The sequence below is a fragment of the Manacus candei genome, unplaced genomic scaffold (assembly GCF_025592945.1).
Source record: "Manacus candei isolate 608988 ecotype Guabito, Panama unplaced genomic scaffold, ASM2559294v1 h1tg000010l, whole genome shotgun sequence".
Lineage (NCBI taxonomy): Eukaryota > Metazoa > Chordata > Aves > Passeriformes > Pipridae > Manacus > Manacus candei.
Window position 1 is genome coordinate 5607255 of NW_026138058.1, and position 18339 is coordinate 5625593.

The 18339-nt window shown below is 39.4% G+C and overlaps 1 protein-coding gene across 2 annotated transcripts in view; it reads right to left on the minus strand.

Annotated features, from left to right (window-relative positions):
• Positions 1–14695: 14695 nt before the first annotated feature.
• SLC27A6 (solute carrier family 27 member 6) overlaps positions 14696–18339 on the minus strand; it is a 38438-nt gene continuing 34794 nt past the window's right edge. The window contains exon 10 of one of the 2 annotated variants that reach the window (XM_051777429.1): positions 14696–15786. In XM_051777429.1, the coding sequence (XP_051633389.1) occupies positions 15610–15786 (177 nt within the window). In that variant the 3' untranslated portion in view covers positions 14696–15609. The remainder of the gene's footprint in view (positions 15787–18339) is intronic. The other variant, XM_051777428.1, reaches the window with a different exon arrangement.

Below are 18339 nucleotides of genomic sequence, written 5' to 3' on the forward strand. Positions count from 1 at the left end.
CAGTGAATACATTTGAATACAAATTACCCAGTTATTATGCAGAATACATAACATATTTTAGTAAGTTGGCCAGATTCGGGTTTACTTAAAAAACAGAAAAAGTTTTTGCTAACAGGATGAGGTTTATGTAATGGCAAGGAATTGGCAAGGCAGTACTCACACTCATCCAAAATCTGGGGGAGAAGAGACTCTTCTACTGCGTCTGGCCATTACTGCCCCTGTTGCCCCTCAGGTCAAGGAACAAGCAGGGGGATGGACCCAGACACACAGACTGGGGGCCTGTCCTCCCTCCCTCCCTCCCTGTACAAGGTCTCTCAGGCAGAGGAGCACAGTTGCCAGATCCCTGCACACACATGAAGGCAGAGGCCACCAGCTGCTTTTTTACCATGCAACTCATCTCTCCTTACCGAGTGACACCTAATCCTAGCCTGTATCAGTGCCTTAACTCTGCTTGTGTCATGCTGTACCACCTTGGATCTTTTCACGTTTCAGTTTCTCTTCCCCTGCAACTCCACAGTCAGTCTTTTCACAGGTAGTTTAATTTTTCTTCTGAAACCGCTTAAGTCTTTTTGAGTAGCTGCCTGTTCTTGGATAGTACTGTCCCACAGAGGAAGATGCTTCTGATGCAAGCAGATCTCAGACTATTAATTTTTCCAGCCCCAACTCTGGTCATCTTCAGTTTTCAAGGTATCAACCTGAGACACAGACTTGGGAAGGGACACTTTCCAAGCACCACCAGCTGGAGGTTAGTTGGATTCACTGACCTTTCATGTGTCTCTTAATCATACAGCAGTGGCTGACCAGGCTGCCTTTAATTAAGTTGCAGAGTTATTGTGCTATCACAAAGATGAGATTCTAGCCCACCTACAAAATACAGCATAGCATTTTTTGCTTCACAGAAAGAAAAGAAAGTACAGTGCACTACACAGGAGAAATGTCGGATGATCTCCGTTACATTGGCCTAAAATATTTTAACTCAGTGTGAATAACACAAGTGAGTAAGAGCATTTGCAACACATCTCTTTGGCATTTTGCATTGCAAGTAATGTCTTTTATACAAGAAAGAAAAATATTGCTTCTAGTAGAAATTCAGTGTTAACTGATCTTCAACCATGTCTTTTTTTAAGAAGCTGCCAACCTCATGCTTACAAGCTAAGCATATGCTGAAGTCATGAAAAAGGGGATATAATCACAGCAAATACACCTCTTGGGTGGTGCGTACTATAAAGAAATTGATGGAAAACTACTCAAGTGTCGGAGATTTTAAGTGAAAGCCAAATTTCCTTATTCCAGGTCTGAAGCATTTATGTGTATATTGAAGTCTTGCTACCAACAAGTCTATTGGCATTCTGCTCAGACACAAGGCCCTGCCAGCCACACGGGACCTTCCCTTCCTGCAGCAGAACTGAACAAGGTCATCTGAAATCAGCCTCTGGAAATCATTTGTTTGTTTGTTTTCAGCTGTTAAGGAGCATTTCCATCAAGAGCTAGGATCGATAAGGTGAGAAAGAGGGAAGCTTATGCAATGCCAACGGTAAGGAGAGAGTCACTGTGAGTTTTCAGAGCAAAAGTTGAACTTCAGAGCATTAAAATGTAAGCTTCTTGTAAGAAAAAAACAGTTCAGTATTCTAACTTTCAAATAAGGGTTTATCAGTTTATCAGTTCAAAGTTTCAGAGGGGTATTTCTGCCTGATTTATTTTACTTGTTTGTTTCAGTCTGTCTTTGGACAGCCCATTATATGGTCATCTTTGTAGAATGAAACACAATGTCAAACTGAATCTACTAAAATTATACACTCCCCAAAGTACTCTGTTAAAAATTACAGTGCAATCATGCATAGAGAGAGCTCTAGAGAAAAATATTTACTCCTCTGGTGATGCCTTCTCAGTGAGCAAAATGTGAATGGTGAGGCGTGTCCTGCAGTAAACAGATTTGTGTTTTGAAAGTCCAAAGTGCACAGGTAGCTTTAAAATCAGAGAGAGCTGACAGATTTCTTAAAGGTCAAAATCCTCTTTGGCATCACCACTGCCTGGAATTTACGCATCTCCAATAGGAAGGAAGTCAAGGAAAAGGTAACAGCCGTACTACTGTGCTTCATAAACTCGTATGCATAAAATATAAAACTGCCTTTCTATGCAGATTCATTGACTTTCTATTGTGTTTGTGTAACCCATTCCCCTGTGATATTTCAGAATTATTTTCATCTCATGTCCAAATTACTGCTTTTATTCCCTATGAGGGCATGTTGCAGATTACACTGCTAGAGTATTGCCACAGAAACCTTTGTTAGAGCTTGCACCTTGTCCTGCAAACCTGTATTTAAGCTTACCTTGTCGTAGCAGTGTATCCACATTATCAGGCAGTTCAGCACCAATAGCTTAGTTTTGCAGTCCCAGCTTTGCAGTTTTACCTGAACTCTCTATTGACTTTAATATATCTGGCTAGATCTGCATTGTATTTTAAAACTACCCTTGACACTGGGCTTCCGGGCAGATTTACTTGCTGTCTGTGCTGCATACCTGAGGTGTTAGGTTTGCTTCTAATATCACCTGCCATGTGGTACCTTGAAATAAAAAGCACATTACTGGGATGGATCTCTGACCATCCTCCGATTTTGGAGCTTGATAGGTGTTTTAAAGCTCCTCTGTTAATAATTCAATACCGTGTCATTCAGGCCGTATTTTAATATCCTAAATTCCTGTCACATATAACAGCACTTACAATAGGATAATAAAATGTGACAGTGGTAAATCAACAATAAAATGTTGATTGGCCAGAGATCTAGGGATTTGTCAGGCAAGTCTAGGTTCCCCAAGTAATCAGGTTTTTCACACTTCGAACAGATTTTCTCCTGCACATGAGGTGTTTATTCATGAGTGAGTGGCTGCCAGATCAGATTCCTTCCCAGTTTTGTTTCCATCTCTACTCTTTTCATCGTGCTTTGGCATTCTGTTTCTGTCCCCAACTATGGTGGCTTTTGCTATTGTGAACAACAGCTGTAATAAATGTATACATATGTGACTTTCCATCAGTACACTGTGGTAGCCTTTTCCACAGTGGAAAAGGGACATTTGGTAGAATGAGAGTCTTCTTCCACAAATAGGAGTAGTTCAATTTATTGAATTCTATTGTCTTTTTAAGTGATGTGCATGGAATCACAAATACTGTTCATTTTCCCAAACTATCACTGTTTTATTATATTAACACCTAATTGTAAACTGTATGACTTTTTTGTAATAACTGAAGCAGTAGTTTACATATACTGATAAAAGAAGGAAAGCACTTGATGCATTTTAATAGTCAGAACAATGAAACTATTCTTCAACCATCAAAGATGAGTTGAAATTTTCTCTGTTGTCTCACTCTGAGAACAGAACCAAGCTTGCAATAACTGTCCTTTTTCTCTCTAGTTTTACATACTTCTTAGTGAGTTCCTTGAGGACATTAAATTCAACCAAATGGCATTTAAACTAAAAAAAAACCTCAAGGAAAAGTAACTAATGGTATGTTTCCTAATACACCTGTCTTTATGGGCTGCAAAACCTTCTGAGCTGCTTGTTTTGGAATTCTAGAAGTAACTGAGTGTACGTGAAGGGTTTGCTGTGTAAAAGCAGGATATTCCACCAGGAAAATACTGCTCAGGCACTGGGGATGGCAGCAAGCCAGTCGGAGGCAACACATCAACCATCAGGGATGCAGTGCTGCAGCAACCAGAAAAGCAGAGCAGTTCAGGAACAGCCCAGTCTCTAACAATGAGGCAGATCCAAGGGCAAGCCAAGAAAGCCAGGACAGCAGGTCAGGGTTAGAATCAAAGAATTGTAGAATGGCTTGTGTTGGAAAGGACCTTAAAGATCATCTATCTCCAGCCCCCCTGCCCTGGACAGAAACACCTTTCACTAGACCAGATTGCTCAAAGCCCCATCCAACCTGGCCTTGAACACTACCAAGGATGGGGCATCCACAGCTTCTCTGGCAACCTGCTCCAGTGCCTCACCACCCTCACAGTAAAGAATTTGTTCTATATCTAATGATATCTAATATCAAAGCTAATCCTACACTCTTTTCAGTTTAAAGCCATCACCCCTTCTCCTGCCACTACGTGCCCTTGTAAAAAATCCTTCTCCAGACTTCTTGTAGCCCCCCTTGAGGTACTGGAAGGCCACGGTTAGGTCACCCTGAGACTCTCCCTGCTCCAGGCTGAACAATCAGAATTCTCTCAGCTTTTTCTCATGGGAAAGGTGCTCCATCCCTCTAATCATCTTTGGTAACCCTCCTCTGGACTTGCTCCAGCAAGTTAATGTCCTTCCTATGCTGAGGGCCCCAGAGCTGGGTGCAGTGTTCCGGGTGGGGTCTCACCAGAGAAGAGGAGGAGGGCAGAATCACTGCCCTCACCCTGATGGCCACCCTCGTTTTCTAGTTAACATACCTGTAGAAGCCCTTCCTGTTACTCTTTCATCCCTTGCCTGCTTTAGTTTGAGCTTTACCTTGGTATTCCTCACCTTCCCCACCCCATCCTACACAACCAAACATTATGCCAGTACACTTTCCAGGTTACCTGTCCTTATTCCTACTGCCTGTGCATTTGCTTTTTTCCCTTTAGTTTGACCAGCAGTTCCTGACTCAGCCGTGCCGGTCTCTTGCCTTCCTTGCCCAATTTCTTGCTTGGAATCATCAAGGTGTCTGTCAGGGCTCAATGACACCTGTAACATCACTCAAAGGCCTGAGGTTAGAAGCAGAAGCAGCACCCTGGCAAAGGCAGGAAGGGAGGACCTTGAAAGGCAGCTTGGCTCTCTTCCCCTGCAGTTGGGTGCCAGACCCCCATGGAAGCAGCGTGAAGAGCCTGTTGGTGCACACAGAGTTTTGACAGGAGGTCTGTAGCTGTGTAGCATGAAGCATGAAGCCTAGTTTTGGCAGATACATCATCAGGTGAACAAATTAGCCTTTAAAAATATCAACAGATTCCTGTCGTGGTTTCACCCCAGCTGGCAACCAAGCACCACACAGCCACTCAGTCTCTCCCCCACCAGTGGGACCAGGGGGAGAATCAGAAGGGTAAAAGCCAGAAAACTCAGGGCTTGAGATAAAGACAGTTTAATAGGGAAAGCAAAAGTTGCACACAAGCAAATGAAACCAAGGAATTAATTCACTGCTTCCCATGGGCATTCAGGTGTTCAACCATCGCCAGGAGAGCAGGGCCCCATTACATGTAATGGTGACTTGGGAAGACAAACACCATCACTCCAAACACCCCTCTCTTCCTCCTTCTTCCCCCCACTTTTTATACTGAGTGTGATGTCCTATGGTCTGGAATATCCCTTTGGCCAGTTTGGGTCACCTGTCCCGGCTCTGTCTCCTCCCAGCCTCCCATGCACCCCCAATTTCCTCCCCAGCTTGGCAGTATGAAAAGCAGAAAAGGCCTTGGCTCAGCGTAAGCCCTGCTCAGCAATAACAAAAACATCTCTGTATTATTATTTCAACCCTGTGTTCAGCACAAATCTAAAACACAGCCCCATATTAGGCACTGTGGAGGCAATTAATTCTACCCCACCCAAAACCCAGCACAATTACTTAGAGCTAAACTCCATAGTGTTAGTTTAAATGCAATCAAATTCTTACCCTCTCTGCTCCTTTCTCAGAGTGAATAGCTACCCAAATAAACAAGGTGCTTCTATCACATTTTGCCTACACATTTTCTCTTGACATGCTTTCTTCTTTGTCAGGCTCTGACCTATGCTGGAAAGTGCAGTTCCACTCTTATGAGGTATATCAGCCAACTGTAAGACAGAGGAAAATGTTAGAGATTTTTGAAGAAATATCTTCTGCCTGCTCTTTTACTGTCGGCATTTATCTCCATTCTGTCTATTTTTAAATCAGTCACCCCACTCCTCAGTGTCCCAGTTCTAAATATTTTATTTTGAGGATGTAATTTACTAACTCAAGAGCTCTTTCAAAAGCTTTTGAGCTTGATTACTATCATTTGGAACATCTGCCTGACAAACTTCTGCATTAGCAGAATGTGGGTTTCATTTCTCAGGGGATTCATGGGTTTATTTCCAGGAAACCTTAATCCATGAGTGATTTTGCATAAAATAATTGTCCTTTGCCTTGGATGGGTAAAAAGGTAAATTTTTTTTTCTTTCATTTTTTTTAATGGATTAATGGAACATAAAAGAAAGAAGAGGTCCAGAGTACAGCTAGCTATTTTTAGCTAGCTTCTACTGTCAGAATCTTGAAGACATCAGAATGAATAGCCTCATCATCTCTCCAGGTCTGCCACCACCTGTGGAATTAATAGATTATATTCATACCAGCAAAGCTGAGTAGCAGTTGACCTGTTTTGCAAACAGATTCATAAATGTGTCTGAGACCTTTAGTAGTTACAAAACTGTTTCTTGAGTCTGGCTTTATTGCTGCAACATCCAAGTAAAAGCAATAGATGACAAAAAGTGAAGAAAAAAGAAATGCTTTTTCTTTTGCTTAAAGATCTTTGTCTTTGGGGGGATTTCTACCACTAGTAATAGGGTTTCTGTTACTGTTTGTTCCATGATGGACTGTAAAATAAGTATTTGTTGAAAGTTAGGGCTAAAAAAGTCATGAATTTGGACGAGATCTTATTAACAAAGAGCAATGCAATGGAATATGCAGGGATAATATTATCCCCCGTGTATGTTTCAGTGGGTTCAACTGAACAACATTCTGAGTGTCACTAAGAGTTTCAATAGCTGAAATCCTTTCCATTTTTCTGTATAACCTCTGGGGGTTAGTTCAAATGGCTACATGTTTTATTTGGGGTTTAGAAAAAGCACGGGAAAGCAGAACTCCAGGGCCAAATGCAAGATTATGGCTTTAAGCTGTATTTGTTGCCAGGTGTGATGCCCTATCCTCTGCAAGAATTTGCAGTAAGAACCTCTGTGATGACCAGCAGCTTCCAGATGTGTTGGACTAGCAGTTGTAGTACAAATTCTAATTGTTCAAAAAGTTCGTAGTAGGATTTTGAAAAGCTGCAGTTTTGGAAACTGGACATAAATTTTTCAAATAACTGCTTCTGAGTGACTCTAATCTTAATGTCACAGCAAATACCTCATTGTCTTGCATCTAAGTAGAGTTATTTTTATAACAGAAGGTCAACAAAATGAGTCATACGTTTTTGTTTTAATATTTTATTGCATGCAACAGACCTTTTATTAAATGCAACAATGCTGTCTAGTGTATTGCTTGAGTTGATTTCACTGCACAGTTTTAGGGTCCTGCTGGCTCCTCTACTGAGAATGTGTAACAATTTTATTTTTTTAAACAGATGCAGGATGGTGATGACAGAAATCAAGATACTGTGATTTATGGGATGCAGGCAGAATGATTTCCATTTAAGTGCTGAATAGGCCTAAACATAGAGGTTCTGAATGTAGTTCTGGGAATTTCCTACAGAACATGTACACTGCAGCTAACATGAGGGTAATTGCCACACCTGACTGTGTAAATGAAAAGCTACTGGTAGTTCCCTGACAGTCCTGAAAACTTTTTTCTCTAGAAACAGGCTTTAGAGAGTCCTTTTCTGACACCAGTCTTCATATAACAAAGCAAGGCAGAGATTATCTTAACTAGGTGACATGCTGTCTAAGAAGAACTTTTTCTGAACATCACATAGAGAGGTTCAAAAAAAATACAGACTATAGGATCAACATTTTAGTTAGGGAGTGTTTAATGTTATGAACTAGCTGAACAAAGTGAGTGATCTCAAAAATATTTGACAAAAAGCCTTCTTGTATGCCACGTTTCTCTGAAGAAATTCAGTTTTAATATAGCAAAAGAGGAAGCCAAAAGGTCTTTTAAAATAATCTGTGCATCGAGGCAAAACTTACTACCTCCAGCTAGTTCAGAACATGCCTGAAAAATGGCACAGGGACTCCTCATTGTAGCAGAGATATGCCAAAAACAGACTAAGACCATGGTGCATCATGCTTAATATTGTTTTGATCTGCGAATTTCCCAACAAAACCAGTTTGTTAATGGCAGATTATAGGCATTTGGGTAGATGTAAGCTTCTTTTCACAAAAAATTGGATTTTTGTGGCCAGCAAAGTGGAAATGGAGTTACAATTTCTGTAGTCCAGAAGAGGTTTTCCTGATCTTATGACAGAATATGGCTTTGTTGCCACAGTGATATATGACCAATTACAGAGCTTTCACATGTCATCAATAAGTAATTTCCTCTCTTTAATTTATGATTCTAATGAAATGCTTGGATAGAAACTGAGCTGAATGCGTATGGCTACTTTTTCATGGCCATCTGTAGAATTGCAAGCATTTGCAAAAAAAAATTGGTTTTATGTCATTCCAGGTGAAAGCTCAGATATCTCTGTGCTCCCAGCAAATGAGAATTAGATGCCTACGTGCTGGCAGGAGATGGATCTAAGACATAATCCTCTTCTCACTGCTCCCTGCTAGTCAATTTAGGCAGTTCTTGCTCTTCGAGCTGGCTTTTGTGGCTCTTACTCTCAGGCATATAACTCTCCCACTCACATTTTTTTAAGACTCAGTCATCCAGCATTCTGTCTGTGAATTTCACTAAGCATTTGAGCTCTTGAGCTGGGCTCTGAAACAGTGCCTGCAGCAACTGCATTTCCTTCAGCTACTCAGCTGCAAAATGAGCAACATTGCTCCTGAGGCATGATGGCTTCAAATGAACCAGGAAGTTGGATCTCTCTTGTTTAGTATCACAGAACTGTAGAATGATTTGCACTGGAGGGGACCTTAAAGACCATCTACTTCCACTTCCCCTTCCGTTGGCACGTGCACCTTCCACTGTCCCAGGCTGCTCAGGGCTCCATGCAACCTGGCCTTGAACACTTCCAGGGATAGGGCATCCACAGCTTCTCTGGGCAACCTGTTCCAGTGACTCACCACTCTCATAATAAAGCATTTCTTCCTAATATCTGATATAAATTTACCCCCCTCCAGTCTAAAGCCGTTGTCCCTTGCCCTACCGCTCCATGCCCTTGTAAAAAATCCTCTCCAACTTTCTTGTAGCCTCATTCAGATGCTGGAAGGCTTCTACAGGATCTCCTCAGAGCCTTTTCTTCTCCAAACTAATATATATATATATGTGAACACAGAGATACATATATATGTGTGCTTAAAACAATAAAAAACATGGTAACGGTAGAAGCATATAAGTGGAAGGGCTCTGAGTATTAGGACTTCAAAATGTGCCATACCTTTGGAATTTTAATTCAGACTTTTCCAAAATGATAGTCTCTTAGTCTTTTAGACATTTACCACCAATTTGGGTTTTCTTGGCAACTTTATTTTTAATAATTTAGAAAAGATATCAGAACTTTGCACCAAAAAATGCAACTGATGGAGATATTTAAAAGGTGTCTTTTTCAGCCCCTCACGTGATGTTCATTTAAGTAGAACCACAATAGAATTGTCTTCTAGAAGTATTGAATTTCATTGTCATTTCAGTGAAGACAAACTATGGCTCCTGCATGCTGTTTTTTAGAGGCTGACAAGTAAATAAATACCTTTTATTTTGACATTTGGATGAATGGCATCATTAGCTCTTCTGCACCCACTCAAGATGACAGCTGGTAGTTTTCCTTGACAAAAAAGTTAAATGTCAGAAGACAATCTTGATGTTCGTGTCAGTTTTGCTGCCCATGACTATTTTTCTACTGAGAAGTCTTTTAGTTCAAATGTAACTAGAGCAAGATCTGAGAGTAGCATCCTATGCCTACATACCTTTAGGACAAGAAGTTGTTAGAATGAGCTAATGCTTAGGCATTCCTCCCCAGAGATCCATCTTCAAGTTCATGCTTTTCCATACTAATAAAAACGAATCCTCATACATGGGGAATACATTCCAGCACAAACTAATTCCTCTTCACAGTTTGCTCATGACCTATGACTGGTATGGCACACGTGTTTCTGCCTAAGCTGCAAAGGTGAAAACAAGTCTGATAACAAAAATTAAAAACAAACAAACAAAACAAAACCAGGAGTATTAGTGATTGAGTCTCTTACTGTTAAAGTGCAGTCCACTCAGTGGAGATAATTATTAGTATATAATAGAAGGTACATGTGTTAATATGTTGTTAGAAAAGTGTCGTGAGCTGCCTAGTAGAAATTAGTTATTAAAAAAAAAAAGGTTTGGAAATACCTGGGTACTGCACACAAGTATTTAATGATCTCACAGTTAGCTATATTTTAGTAAACTCTGTTGGTGTTCAATTTTTTTTTTCTTTTTAAATTACTGTAACTATGTTCTGCGTTTGGAGAAAAAAGTAATTTGCCAGATTTTTGAAGGCAGCTACCTGGTAATGCCTGCATGCTTTAACCTCTTTGCTTTCACCATGAACTTAACAAGTCCAATGTTGTTTTAAACCCCCTTGAGCAGATTTTCATATATCAAGTATAAAACTTAAGTCATTACTAATTATTGGGTTCAACAGAGTTCCAATGTGACATGACTAGTTTCAGCATTAGCAACTTCCTAACTTACTGTTATGAATTTAAAAAAAAAAATTGGGGATGCAAGTATATTCTTTTATTAGCATGGAGAAAAGAGTGAACAGGAAAGGCAGGAAACATAGAAAACTGAATGGAAATTGTGCTAATCACTACAATGTATTTCTTCTTGAATCACAGGTCATTTGTCATTACTCACAAAGCCGTCAGTTAGTTTCTCTGTTACCCATCATCCTGTTGCCACATATTTTGGCCTCATGTAGTTAAGAATGATGCACAAATACCCTGCAAAAGCAGATTAGAAATTAATTCTGTCAGACAAATAACCGTACCCTGAAATGAGTTGTCTGGTTTTGGATCAAATCAGCTCTTTTAGACAGTATTTTAAAATCAAATATGTGCCCTTCCATACTATAAGCACTATAAAAGACAGACAGTTCTGTTCATCTGTACTCAGTAGGTTGAACTGAATGAGCAAGACTCTTTTCGTATTAGAAGTCTCATCAAGGCATTCACTCCTTTCTTGCACAGCGTGCTTCAAATAATTAAATACTCATTACTCGATTTGCTATAATGTGAGGTTTAGGTTTGGATTGCTTTTTTTGTTTGGTTGGGTTTTTTTTATTTGTTTGGTTGGCTGGTTTTTAAGTGGACTGAGCCATTTACTTGAGTTCTAAATCCAAAACTACCACAAAAAGCATCTTACCAAACTTGGCCAGTTCCATACTAGCAACACTGTCCATACATACTTGAGAGAAACATCATTTTTGTCAACATAGCAGTATCAGTTACTTGAAGGAGCCACAGTAATGAATGGTTTTGTGCCAGTCTAAGTACTGGTTTTATTTATCAGTAAGGATTAATCTTGTGTATGGTCCAGCTGACATAATGCATAACCTCACGATGCCAGAACAGCTTCAGTTGGAAATAGTTCTGTGTATCTCCTTCTGCAAGGCAGCAACAAAGCCTGATTCATTGTATTGCAAAAGCAATTCCTGAGTGTCTGATTTGAGCTGTGCTTATTGCAGTCTTTAGAGAAACTCAATTAAGTCTATTTTGGTAAAAGATTCTCAGACCTGTAGATTTGTTAGTGACACAGGAATTTAATTTCACTCTGATATGATCTAGTTTGCTTAGAACTAGCATTGCATGATCATATAATCCCTTTGTCTAATTGAGGGTACAATGTGTAAGGTATTATGTCCTGAATATCAGGACACAAGCAGATGATCTTCTGATGTTACCCATATGGCCAAATTAATTGCCAGATCATGCTGTCAGGTATTGACAGTACTGCTAATAATACATATCACACTAAAATTACTCTTAAAATTACTACTATTCACATGCAACTTTGTTTGGCTGTCTGCTGAATCTTTGCATGTAATGTTTTTGGCAGCAAATACTAAACAGAAAGACTTTATTTGCTTGAGATTAGTCTTGACCTAATGAATAAGTTTCATAAATGCTGGTACATGTCTTATTATTTCTGCTCTAAAAATGCATATCAAATTACTAGTTGAACTGTTAGCTGGGGACAGGGGGACAGGCTGCTGAAAAATAAACCATCACTTTTTTTTTTTTTTAAAGAAGAACTTCTTTTTTGTCTTTCCTCCCATAGCCCTCCAGTATTTTTAGATTTTAAAAATGCAGGTAAAACTTCTCCTCCTCCCTTTAACTCCTTTTTCTCCAAAAAAAAGAAAGAAAAAAAAAAAAAAGCAAAAGCAACAGTAAAAGATGTTTTCTGTACTTCATCTGCAGGGAATTTGTAGGTCAATTGAAATACATTCTTTACAGTGGCTGTCACAGCTATGGGAATTCTCTTGAAAAGCCCTATCTGTCCAAATTGGGTGAGGAGAACAAAATTCACGCCTGTGATCTGCTTAGGAACTTTTTGGGTTTTTTGGGGGATCCTGAAAAAGATTTATGAAAGCTAATCCAGATCATAACTGTACTGGCTGTATCAGATTAAGTGGGACAAGAGAGTGGATGTGTGTTCACCCTCTCAGAATTTTACCTTCCCTAAGTGTTAACTTCAATCTCTTCTTTTTTTCTTTTTTGTTTTTTTTGATAAACATTTCTTTCACCATTGACCCTCCTTAGACGCAGAGGAAAACTTCAAGATATATACACGAAATAGCAAAAGTAATTACCTTAATTTATTTTAATCCTTCTCTCTCTTCTTTTCTTTAATACAGGAGGTTGGCACTGCAGCTCTCCATCCACACCCCAGCCACCCCTCATCCACTTCTTTATCCCTACTGCATGAAATTAAATTTCCCAGGTAACTACTGGAGCATAATTTTGCAGCAACACTAAAGCCCTCAGACCTCAGCCATCCAGATATTGATCTGAGTGTGAGAGTAGGAAACAAACAGGTTAGTCTAAATATTTTCTCATTCTGAAAGGAAGACCCTTTGTGGTGTTTGGCATGAACATCATTATTATTCAGCCTAACTACACTGCTGGTTCAACAGTTTACATATCCATGGGAAAGAAGGCATTTTGCTGCAACATGCTTCAGTGCATCTGCTGGCACCTAACCTACTGGCTAAAAGAAATAAAGCTACTGGATTGAACATAATATACAGTTTTCCCCTTAGGAAATACAGAGCCTATGGTTCTGTAGATTTTCCGTTTATTATTTTCTTGACATCATAAGCATCCATTTAATGTGGAGGGGACAAAACTATTTTACTAGCCTTTGATAACAGGCAGATTGCCCAGGCTGTCTTGGTTGCACAAAGGAAAACAGGAGAGTAGCTGGGAAACAAATACCTGTAGGCTGCCCAACCCAGCTAAGTTAGTAGAGTCCCATTGCTGCTGAAAATGTGCTCCAGAGCTCAGAAACATCTACTGAACCAGCACTGGACAGAGCATGAAAGTTAGCATGCATACGCTGGTCTTTGATGTTTCTCTGACCCAACTACTCTTCACAAAAACAATCTTAGATACTTCACAAAACAAGTGACCAAATGGTGACATTCATGAACAGGGTTTTGCTTCTTTTCTTTTTTTCTTTTTTTTTTTCCTTCCTTTATGGAAGACTATTTTCTTCTTTTTTTTTTTTTCACTTTTTTTCCCTCCCATTTCTGTTGCATTTAAGTGGTAGAATCTTTTCACTAGTCATATATGCTATCAAATATTGCAGAGCAAAATAAATTTTAGAAGTGCTAAATATGACACCAAAGCTAAGTATTTGATTTCATTATACTTTTTTTATATTCTATTACAAGATTAAATGTGCTACTGTGGATCTCAAGGTACCGTTTTTTGGGGGCAAACATTTAAAAAAACCCCAAACAATTATTTTCCATAGAAAGAATGTAAAGTTTACTGTTGCAATAAAAGAAAAGGGATCCTGAATTATATTCAGCACACACTTATGTAAGAGATACAAAAGCTGTGATTTCAACAATCAACACTTTACTAAAGATTGCAGGCTAACTTGGAAAGTTGGGTTTAACTTTGTAGTAAATAGCTCATTCTTAAATTTCCTAGCTTACTAGGAAAGTGCCTCTGCAGAACAGAGCAACAATACTTCCATCTGTTTGAACAAGCCATGTGGGCACTGCCTAAAGAAACAGACAAAGTGGGACTGCTCAGGCAGTGCTGGGCCATAGTGACCCCCACCATCCTTATGCAGCAGTTCTCTCCAGCCCCCATTATGAACTTCTTATTAACATCTGCCATAATGCATGACGTTGGTGTAAGTACTGTAAGGTCTCACTGCTTTGTAAATTGCCAAGTTGTAAACTTGCTTATTTATATTGGCAGTCCCATAAAGAACATATATTAAAAAATATAAGGAAGCTTATATGTTATATATATATTTTTACTGCAACCTTGGTTTGGGTTTTTAAGGAGAATCAGTGAAAGTGATAATCAGAGATTCAAGAGTTGACACAGGTTCTAGTGTCTTGTTAGGTGTAAAAATTAGTAAGACACAAGAAAATGTAGTTATTTTTAAAATGTCTTACATCCTACTCTTTTATGAGAACCTGGTTTCATACCACTGTTGTGACAGAAGAGAGAAATATGATGCCCCGTGTTGAAGAGAGTCACCCTTTCAGTATTCTCTGATATTGCTTCTGGCTGATTCCAAGATCATCACGATCCATTAGAAGATGACACTGAGTACACAGTGTATCAGGAGAGGCTAGAAAACAGACTTTATGCAATCAGACTTAAATCAAACTGAGACCATAGGGTATTTGGTTTAAATTATCTTATATTTTATTTTAAAAGTCATAAAAAGCAATTATTAGGACACACAATTTAGAATTTTAAATTTTCTACTATATTTTATATTTATTAAATAATGATCTATAAAAGTCATTAATAAGAGTAAGGAAGCTATTTCTTAGTCAGTATGCATGACAAAGTCCTGCAATAATTCTTTTTACGCTATATGAACAATTTTCCCCATTAAGTAGGCAGATTTTCTCTGCCTATTGTTCATGCTGATAAACATTTTGCAAAAGTTTGCTTTGTCTTCAGAATTTGACAGTCCAAACAGCCAGTTTAACAAACAAAAGAGGGTGGATTATGACCAAAAAAAAATCTCAGCAGTGATGTTAGTATTTGGCTTTGTTTGGAGAGCTTTCTTCTGCTTCAGTTTCTTTCATCTTATATTCCATCAGAAAAGTCTCTGCAGAAGAGTTGTTTTTTTCTTCCAGCCACTGTGGAATCTTTACTTCTTGAAATACATATTGAGAAGTACATATAAAATATAAACTGCATAAAAAAAGATGTTACTCGCGTATTTTTTCTTTTTAGACACAATGTGTGACACAATATCTTTATATATTGAATATTTTTTTATCATTTTTTATCATTCATGTTCATTTAGTACTAAGAAAAAGTATCAGATTCAGCATTTATATTCCAAAGTTAAGATAAAATAGATTTCAATCATGTTTTACAGGTTATTTACTTAGAAATTTGTCTCAAGAGGTAAAAAGTGATCAATAAAAATAATGATAAAGTAAGTAAAGATATAAGATATATCTGAATGTAAATACCAAATATATAAAACATTATTCTGGAGATAACTATGTATAAATACTGGTAATTACTTTTATTGTTTTCTCATACAATAGGTCCTATGGACTGATCCTTAAGAGCCTATTATTTGGTTAATTAAAGCTTCATTTTCCCAGATAAGATCATCTCATGTACTTCTTTGGTTAATGAGACATATGCTTTCTTAGAATTATCTAAAAAATAAAGAGGATCAGTAATTGTAGATGGATTAAAACCTTCATCCACAAGGCGAAATTTTTGTTGTTTGAATGTTCCAGTCATTTCCATTTTTTCCTGTAGAAGTGAGGAAGATACATTATTCAGAAGGGAAGCTTCTTCTCTTTTGCTCACATTCACATGTGCTTTTCAAAATCTTACTTGATATAAGATCAATACTGTTTACTCTCATTGTGCTGGAAATCTAGAACTTGTGTGCTGCTACAGACCAATACAAGGAGGTGTGGTGGACAGAAGCTAGAGCTCATTTCTTTCTGCATCCCTGTGCAATGTCTCATTAGTGTCACATGTGGTGCAGCCCCAGCCTGCCTGAGACAATCAATCTCCTTCACCGTGCACATTATAAAATGTGTTAAACTACACATCATAAAGAACGTGTGAGTAAAAACCATCACTATCAAGAGCTCTTTAATGATAAAACTCAGAAAATTCTCTATATAATCATTTGTTGTCACCTTAAAAGAGGGGTTGAAAGAGTCACATACTATATTAGCCGTATGTATATTCAGCAAGTCCAAAGGAAGACAGACCTTGACCATACATTTTGTGTTTTCAGGCCACTGTGTACCTTGGAAAAGTAGTGGGAGGCACCTCTAGTAAGACTCTCTTCTTTATTCTCCCTACCTCTACTCAGCCCAGCTTTATGATCTCTCTTCATCATCTTCTGGAGGTCTCCTGGGAGGCCAATCAGCTGACTAGGGGCCAGAACCCAGCCCACCCAGGAGGGATTTAAACGGCTGCTGGGAGCACACCAGGGATCAGTGTTGGGCCCAGTCCTGTTTAATATCTTTACTGATGATCTGGATGAGGGGATTGAGTCCATCATCAGCAAATTTGCAGATGACACCAAGCTGGGGGGGAGTGTGGATCTACTGGAAGGCAGGAGGGCTCTGCAGAGGGACCTGGACAGGCTGGAGAGTTGGGCTGATTCCAACAGGATGAGGTTCAACCAGGCCAAGGGCCGGGTCCTGCACTTTGGCCACAACAACCCCCTGCAGCCCCACGGGCTGGGGACAGAGTGGCTGGAGAGCAGCCAGGCAGGAAGGGAGCTGGGAGTGGGGATGGACAGGGAGCTGAACAGGAGCCAGAGTGTGCCCAGGGGGACAAGAAGGCCAATGGATCCTGGCCTGGCTCAGGAACAGTGTGGCAGGAGGAGCAGGGAAGTGATTCTTCCCCTGTACTCAGTGCTGGTGAGGCCACCCCTGGAGTGCTGTGTCCAGTTCTGGGCCCTCAGCTCAGGAAGGACATGGAGGGGCTGGAACAGGTCCAGAGGAGAGCAACGAGGCTGGGGAAGGGACTGGAGCACAAGTGCTGTGAGGAGAGGCTGAGGGAGCTGGGGCTGTTCAGCCTGGAGAAGAGGAGGCTCAGGGGAGACCTCATCACTCTCTGCAACTCCCTGACAGGAGGGGGGAGCCGGGGGGGTTGGTCTCTTTTCCCAGGAACCAGCAGTAGGACAAGAGGACATGGTGTTAAGCTCTGCCAGGGGACGTTTAGGTTGGATATTAGGAAGAAATTCTTTCCAGAGAGGGTGATCAGCCATTGGAATGGGCTGCCCAGGGAAGTGGTGGATTCTCTGTCCCTGGAGGTTTTTAAGATGAGACTGGATGTGGCATCAGTGCCATGGTCCGGGAACCACGGCAGTGTTGGATCAAGGGTTGGACTTGATGATCTCGGAGGTCCTTCCAACCCAGCTAATTCTGTGATTCTATGATTCTCTTCTGTCTTTATATTTATATACATACATACATACATACATTATATATATAGCTTATATATATATATATATTATATATGCTAGCAATCTCTGAAAAAGAAAAATTAAGTATGATGTCCAACAAAAATGTCAAAGAGCTGCTGTATCTACTCCAGGTGTACCTCCACATTGTATGTACCTGCTCTGGTTGGTCTAAGAAACGTTCTGACATCTTCTAAAGTATGATTATATCAAGCTTAATACATTTTTAATTTCTTCCCTTGAAGTTTCACCCACTACCTTTTTTCTCAATAACAGCTTTGCCAACAGCAATTCATCTGTAAGCATTTAAATTTTAGTTGAAATTCCAGATACGTGATATCAATGCTACATCCAAGATTCAGATTCCTTCTGTCCAGCATAAAGGCTTTTTTGTGCATCTATACAGGAGTAAGTCTCGACTAGGTTATCATAATTTCATAAAGAAATTATGAAATTTCTGACTACTGCAACATTCTCAAGTCTAATCTTGCTCGTTCATATCAGAATGCTGCTGCAAAAGATATCTTCCTGGACTTATAGATAGAAATACATATATTTCAATTTCAAGGTCTTTCGCAGTCTTTTCCTTTCCATTCTTTATTCTGAATCAGTATTCAGTCTCTGGTTAGCCTAGGGAACCAAGTTCCATAATTTAGCTTCTCTCTTTAAATGATGATTACTTTTTTCATCTGCTCCTCAGACTTAGGAGACTCCTTCACAAGCATCCTCAAAAACATTTTTCTGTTCATCTTTATCATGATGTTTTCAAAACACTAACCAGAACTGAAGATTAGACTTCAATTATTGTGATTATCTGTATTTTATGTTTTCTATGCTCCATTTTTTCCTAGCCCTATGTAATCCCCTGTATTATA